The sequence below is a fragment of the Enhydra lutris genome, unplaced genomic scaffold (assembly GCF_002288905.1).
Source record: "Enhydra lutris kenyoni isolate GAN:26980312 unplaced genomic scaffold, ASM228890v2 scaffoldscaffold81, whole genome shotgun sequence".
In the NCBI taxonomy this organism is placed as follows: domain Eukaryota; kingdom Metazoa; phylum Chordata; class Mammalia; order Carnivora; family Mustelidae; genus Enhydra; species Enhydra lutris.
The window spans coordinates 501,175-508,636 of record NW_019154165.1 but is presented as its reverse complement, the minus strand read 5'-3'; the positions used below and the strand labels follow the sequence as shown (position 1 = coordinate 508,636).

General features: G+C 54.3%; 1 protein-coding gene across 1 annotated transcript; it reads right to left on the bottom strand.

Moving 5' to 3' along the window:
* Nucleotides 1-3,341: 3,341 nt before the first annotated feature.
* LOC111161043 (Cbp/p300 interacting transactivator with Glu/Asp rich carboxy-terminal domain 1) lies at nucleotides 3,342-6,894 on the bottom strand. Its single transcript, XM_022524496.1, has 3 exons — nucleotides 6,882-6,894; nucleotides 4,554-4,678; nucleotides 3,342-3,975 (listed from the first exon to the last, which is right to left on the bottom strand). Exons 1-3 carry the CDS (start codon nucleotides 6,892-6,894, stop codon nucleotides 3,415-3,417), a joined length of 699 nt encoding a protein of 232 aa, XP_022380204.1. The 3' UTR covers nucleotides 3,342-3,414.
* Between the last annotated feature and the right edge of the window lie 568 nt (nucleotides 6,895-7,462).

Here is a 7,462-nt window from a genome sequence, read left to right as displayed (position 1 = left end):
CTTGGAGCCTCTGGGAACCTTGCTTCCTGGCCTCCCAGGGCAAGACTTAGAGCTGGCCTCAGGAGCCTTCTTGTAACCTACTGAATGTGTCTGGTTGTGTTGGCAGAGGCTTGGACAGGAAGTGGTGGAGCAAGGGCATAACCTTTCCTGACTTTCCCCAGCTGTGCCCTTGACATTCTCTCACTTTTTTTTTTAATGTAGGTTTTATTTATTTATTTGACAGAAAGAGACACAGTGAGAGAGGGAATACAAGCAGGGAGAGCTGGAGAGGAAGAAGCAGGCTCCCCACTGAGCAGGGAGCCCGATGTGGGGCTCTACCCCAGGACCTTGAGATCATGACCTGAGCTGAAGGCAGCCGCTTAACGACTGAGCCACCAAAGCATCCCGACATTCCCTAACTTCTGCCCCCTTTCCAGCAATAAACAATTACTGCCTTGTGCCCCTCCCCCTCCTCACCTGAGCTGAGCCCTGGCTCTCCCTAGAGGATGCTCCCTGCCTCTTCCTCCCTCCAGGCTCTGGAGAGGAGGCTGCGCAGTTGGCCACAGTTCCGGCCGGCCAAGTTCCTGTTCTCCCACCTCCACCATGCCTTGTCTAGGGATGTCCAGACTATTACCTGCCACTACCTGCTTCCTGACAGCACCCCTGTCACCTCCACGATTCTAAGGCAGCCCCTCCCCCTCACAGAAGCATTGGCCCCTGGCTTGGGCTTCTCCTTACCCCAAGAGCTGCTAGCATCCTGGAGGCACAAGAGCTCACAGAGGTCAGGGGTAGCAAGCTGGGGCCCATGTGTAGGATCCATCCTGCTAACTTATTTTGTTTGTCCAGAATTGTGTTTTGTAAAGACCCCAGCAGGGGAAGGACCTCAAACTCTCCAGACTTTTAGGGCTAGGTTCCTTCCACATCCCGCCATTCTGCTTTAGAGTTCATCCCTGAGGCCACCCTGACCCTAGAGCTGTCCAGATTCTGAAATCTGCCTGCCGACCACAGCATCCCTCCTTCCTCTTCACTTCCTGCCTCCCCTTATCCTGTTCTGTTCTCGGCACGCCGACCTCCAAGCCCTCAATCCTGCCCTGTTCTCCCAGGCTTCTGTTCCTCTCTTTGTTTTCCTACCCCCGCCTCATGGGTCATCTGAGAATCCTACATCTTCCTGTTGGAAGCATTAGATGAATCTAACCATCCACCTTCAGTGGGAGCATCCTGAAAATAAAAGTGGGTTCAGGGCACCGGGGCGGCTCAGTTGTTGAGCAGCTGCATTCAGCTCAGGTCATGATCCCAGAGTCCTGGGATTGAGCCCCGTGTTGGGCTCCCTGCTCAGCGGGAAGCCTGCTTCTCCCTCTCCCACGCCCCCTGCTTGTGTTCCCTCTCTTGCTGTCTCTCTCTGTCAAAGAAAATAAATGAAATCTTAAAAAAGAAAGTGGGTTCATTCTTTGCTCTCCTACAAAATTCTTCCCCAGACACAGGGCTGGGGTACTAAAGATACAGACACTCCTCACTTGGTGTCGAAGGCCCCGTGCACTCTGCCCCTTGCAAACTTCCTCCGCATTGTCTCCTGCCAAACTCCTATCACCCCTGAACTTGTAGCCATCGCAGCCCCTTTTGATAACTTGTACCTGCACAACAGTTTTTTCCCCTTGCTCATTCTTTCCCTGGCTGACCTTAGTCTGGTTTTAAAACCTGATTGTTTCTAAGGGTAGATATGTCTTCATGTAAAGGCACAGAGCAAGGCGATCAGGATTGAGGGAGAGAATTGGTCAAAGGGGACTTTGGCCTTATCTGTCAAGTTTCAACTTTCACAGGGCGATTATATCATGTATTTATTACTCGTGAGATAGGAAAATAAATGAATGAAACAGTTCAATACCAGGAAGGTTTCCCCAGACTTCCCAGGCAGATGGAGCTGTTTCCTTTTCTGGGATCAAATAGCACTTTCCCAGTGTTATAGCAAATATTGTGTTTTATGGTAATTTGTTGGTGCCTTTCTCCTTCTAGATGGTGAACATCCCCTCAAATGGAGAAACTTTATGTCATTCATCCTCCCAGTGCCTAGCAGAGTGCCTGGCCCAGAGCAGGTGCTCCGGGAGTGTGGAACCCAAGACACTGCTTCCACCAGTGGGAAGCGCTTTGAACACACTTGCTATGGGACAGGCCTGACACTCGTCCTGAGAAATTGATTCACTTTTACCATATCCAAGGGAGGTCTCTAGGGGTCTGAAACATGGGTAGAGGGGCCCCTAGGCTCTCGGGTTGGGCCAACACGGGGATGGGGCCTGGCACCCCCAAGGCCAGGATCCAATTCAGTGCTACTGCCTTGTCACTTGGCATGCCTTTTTTTTTTTTTTTTAAGATTTTGTTTATTTATTTGAGGGAGAGAGAGAGAGCACAAGCAGGGGGAGTAGCAGGCGGGAGAGGGAGAAGCAGGCTCCCCATCGAGCAAGGAGCCTGATGCAGAACTCAATCCCAGGAGCCCGGGATCATGACCTAAGCTGAAGGCAGAAGCCCCACCAACTGAGCCTTCCAGTCACCCCACTTGGTATGCTTCTGAAGCCACTGCCTAAGAGCAAGGGCTATGTTGCTCAACGTTGAACTTGTCAAGCCCAGCCCTAATCTGTATCTCTAAGAGGAAGAGGCCAGCTTCAAGGAACAGGCTATCCCCATACCGGCTGGGCCAGGAAGCCCAGAGTCAGGAGGACACTCACGCCAGCTATGTGTCCCGGGCTTGGAGGGAAGGGTTGAACAACTGTCCGGGGGACTTAAAGAAGGCACCTAGAATCCCAGTGTAATCATGGGAATCTGCTACTTCTGCAATTTTCCAGAGAAATCTGAACTCCCAAGTCATAGGATGCTTCTTAGGTCCCATCTCTGGCCCGTGGGCAACAGGGCAAAGGAGTGGCCTTAATGGGTCGATTAGACTGGGGCCTAGAGAGTGGGTAGGGTGGCTTTTAGAGTTGTAGAGTGGGTACCATGTGGCCAGGGCAACCCTTTAGGCTTGGATGGGCCGGTGGCAAGGAGGCCGTGGAAGGGTCTGAATGAGTCTTTCATCTGAGACTGCCTCCGACCAGTCCCCAAATTCAACCTTGACTAGGACAGCATTCCTGGGGTCTTAGGGTGGTGAGGACAGCTACTTGAGCCCCTGGAGAGATTAAGGGCAGTGGCGGTGGCAGGCGGAATTTGGTGAGCCGTCCCCTTTGCGCCTCTGCCTTCCTCCCACGCCATCCAGCTCCTTCCCAGCTAGCCATGCATAACCCCACTGTGGGCCTCTGAACAGCTAGAGGTAATGCCAGACCGTGCCGCACACCGTTAGATCTCAAGGAAGAACGCCTCCAGCTGGCCCAACTCTCTGTAAGCAATTTTTATTTTTTATTTACAACAGAATCGGTGGCTTTGTTCCTCCATCTTTAGGGAGAGCGAGCATCATCAGCAGCCAGATGGAAAGTCCGCAGTGAAGTCAAACTCATTCTGCCCCAGCCACAGCTCCGGAAGCTCATTGGCTCGGTCCAGTCCCAGTTCCACCACCAGCGACATCAGCACCTCCTCATCCACGGGGTCCGAGTCGATGATAGCAGGGCTCTGGGCACCGGTAGAAGGAGAGAGTGATCCCGCCCCTCCCGCCTGAGCCCCAAAGCCCCAGTTTTGTAGGGGCCCTGCCTCCCCAGGTTGGCCTGGAGTGGCGGTGGCGGTGGCGGCGGCGGCGGCGGCGGCGGCGGCAGCCATCCCATGATACTGGCTATTAAGTTTCTGCAGCTGCATACTGGCCAGCAGATGTGGGGCGGGGTGCAGGTTGAAGGGTGGGGGTTTAGTGGGAGGGGTGGCAGTAGGAGAGCCTATTGGAGATGGCGATCCCGAGGAACTAGTGGGAGCCCCACTGGCCTTGCTTCCGTTCGAGGCTACCCCAGGGTAGTGCAGGATGGCCACTGCTTTGCGATCTTTTGTGCCCAGGTTAGAGTAGGCCAGCGAGCTCATCTCAGGGTTGGCATCCTACAAGACAGAGAGAGGCACAGCTTGGCACCCCCATTGCCGGTGGCCTGTCACCATTCATTGGGCTCAGGAAAAGCCCCTTCATGCCCTTTCTCTGGGGCTAGTGGTGGGGAGAGAGCAACAAGGGCCCCCTGGCAAGTTAGGCTCCCAGCTCGAGTGTCCTCTTGCTACCACCATCCTGAGCACCGAGCTCAGACCCAAGTGCTTGGTGCTGGGTGCCCATCATCCTAAGTGGGTCCGTAGCTTTCATCTCTCTCCCCCTGACCCTTCCTTCATGTCACCATTCTGAAAAGGGCACCTCATTGGCTCTCTTCTCAGCCTCACAGCAATCTCTTCAAAGGAGCAGCCTCATGCCGCTTCTGCTTCTCTGTTCCCTTCTCTGCCATCTTTCCACACCTCAGTGGGTTCAAGTTGACCACACTGAGGCAGAAGCTATTCTCATTCTCCCCCGAGAAAGCCCTGCTGTCTCCTCTCGGCTAAAGGACACTAGATACTGTGCATGGGAGAGCCTTTCACGGGCCAGACCAGGCTGTCTTTCCGTGCCTCAGTGTCCCCATCTGCAAGATGGCAGAAGTTACCTCCTTCACAGGTGAGGTGCCACCCTTGACATCGAGTGCAGGCCTTGACATAGTTGGCATTTCAGAGCCTTGGCAGAAGTTGGATAAATTGGTGGGAGATGATGCTGTCAGCTGGAGCTTTTGTGCTGTATGTGAGGGAAAAGAAGTTACAAGGACAAAGGCTTTAGTGACCGAGAGAGCACTAGCAAAGCCCAAAGCTGGGCAACTCCACACAGCTACAACACAAGGATGATAATGGGGTTAGGCCCAAGACCAGAAACCACCTGAACAGAGGCAGGAGATCAAGCTAGAACATTTGCCTGAGGCAGGAAAGGGGCTTGATTTAGCCAGGTGCTGCCCCCATCACCAAGAGGGCATGCATGCAACTGTTTCCTAATGCGAGTGACTTCAGAGCCTCAAGTGTGTGCATGAGGTGCACTGTTTCTGATTCTGAGGGCAGAGACGTCCTTGAGCAAGTAGCACACTTTCTCAATGGGCCACTGGCACCCAGGATGGGGACCTGGGGCTCCACTGAGCTTGGGAGAAAGTGGGAAGGACTGAGGGCAAGGAAAACCTGGAAAGCTGGCTGCTTTAGCCGGGGGAAGGAACGAGTCCCCGAAGCGAAGGTCATGGGGCTCCAGAGCCCTGCCTCCAGCACGGTGTGAGAGAAATCCAGCCGATTGGGGCGGTCTTGGGGCATGAAGGCAGCCAGAGAGCAGCTAGGAATGTCTCATCTGCCTCCATGCCTCCCAGACAACCTGGGCAGCACCAGACTTTCCCAGGATATCTGCTCTGAGCCCAGCCACACCCATCTGTGGTGACAGGTGGGAATGATTCTTCTTGGAGGGAAACTGAGGCACAGAGATTCAGTGGCTTTCCCATCAGGTAGCTGTGGTTCTGGGAGCAGGATCTAGCACTCCTATATCCACATGCCTCACCTGACCCCTGGGGCCAAGTCATCATACAGGGAATGATTCAAATGGCTCCTGAAGAAATGATTCCCTAGCTCAAGTGCCAAAGGATAAGGGGATGGGGGGGTAAAAGGGTGCCCCAAACCAGAAAACTAAACATCTCTGAAAAATCTCAAGTTATTTTCCTGGAAGCTTCTTGTTGTTGTTGTTGTTTTTTAAGCCCTCTATATTCTGGCCTTCATGATGAATTAGAGATGTAAAATTTCATTTTTATAAATACCTCTTAGCCTAGAGATTCTTCAGGACCTTAAAAAAAGGATCTCTAATCTGTCCACAAGGTCTGAATTCTCCACACCTCGCTGTTCCTTGTGGTCATTAGAAATCTGTTCAGACACTTCTAGAAAGTGACTGCTCACTACCTCTCTTTCTCATCGCCATTTAAATGGGAGGGAGGCAAGAAAAACAGAGAAGGGAAGAAGGGGGTGGGGAGAAAACACGGGAAAATCATTTTCTGGGTTTGCCACTGCTGCTTGATTGGGAAGCCCTGTTTCTTCTCTGAGGCAACCAGAGAATATTTGAAGCCAGTGATCACAAGACAAGGAGTCTAATCCATGTCATCTTCAAGAGCTCAGCACCGTTGGTATCAAGCAATTTCATGTCCAAACAAAAATGTTTGGCGGGGGGGTGGGGGTGGGGGCTGTCCATCTTTTCCCTTTCCTATCCAGCCTCCCTTTCTTCTGCTACTAGGTACCCGAATGTACAAAAGAAAAAACAACAGCAGGAACAACAATAACAAAAAGAAATGCGGGGGGGGGGGGGGGATAGGAAAAAAAGAGAAAAAAAGTGTATCTGTTCTGTTATCAGTTCCTGGGGAAGACCATTTTACCATGTCTCCCCCTTCAGGCTGGAAGCTCCCCTAGGCGGGACCCTGCTTGCATTCTGATCTGTGGCCTCCCATCCCCGCCACTTCCCCACCACCCGTCCTGACCCCCCGCCTGGGTCTGGGCTCAGTGGGCGCTCAGTAAGTGTTACTGAATCCGTCTGAAGAGGCAATAGCATTTCGATCGGGATCCCTGCCCCTGCTTCCCCGAGTTTCGGTCTCCATTCTGCCACCCAACCCATTCCAAGGCAAAACTTGGCAGCGCGGACACGTCCCAGCCCGCTATCCGAGCTGCGAGCTGACCACCGCGCAACCACTGCGAGAGGCGGCTGGACAAACCCAGAGCAACAAGTGCCTCCGCGCCCGCTGGTGCCTCGCGGGCCCGGCCACCAGTTCCCGGTCCCTACGCCCTCCCTTCTCTACAGATCTTCCCAAGGGCCAGCAGCCCCCTCCCGCCCAGATGGAGGTGGAGAGGGGAGAGGAAGAAGAGAAGGGAGAGGCAGGTAGGGGGCCGCGTCTTTGACCTGTTGGGGGACCAAAAGTTAAAATGGCACCAACCGGATGGCTCCATCTCGATTGCTATTTTCTCACTCAGAAGGAGAAATTTAAAAATCCAAACAGTACTGCGGCTTGGCTTGGACGCGCTCTAACCAGACCAGTCAGTTTCGCCACCTGAAAACTAAAGGCCCGTTGTTTGCGGACGGCTCGGCTGTCCTCCTCGCCGCATCCCAGGTGGATCTGCGGGAGTTGGGGGCGGCTGGGAGCATCCCTGCACGGTGGGCGCCAGCACCCAGGCCATCGGGGCCCCGTCCGCTCCCGCGAGTGCTGTTATCAGGAACCGATCGCAGAAACTGAATGGGCAGGCGGGGAGGGGCGCGGGGTCTCCGCCTCGGCCGCGAGTTTGGGGCTCCGCGGTCTTAACGCGCGCGGGGGCGCACTCAGCGCCGGCGGCGCCCACTCCCGCGCCTCACAACACTTACTGAGCGCCTGCTGAGCTATCCGACGCGGCCGCGGGCTGAGTCTACCCCCTAGCCACGCCGCCCGGAGTCAGTGCTATAAGCCCGGTACGAAAAGAGTGAGAGGCCCGGAGAGGTTCGGTAACTTGCCCAAGGTCACAGCGCTAGAAAGTGGCGGAGCCG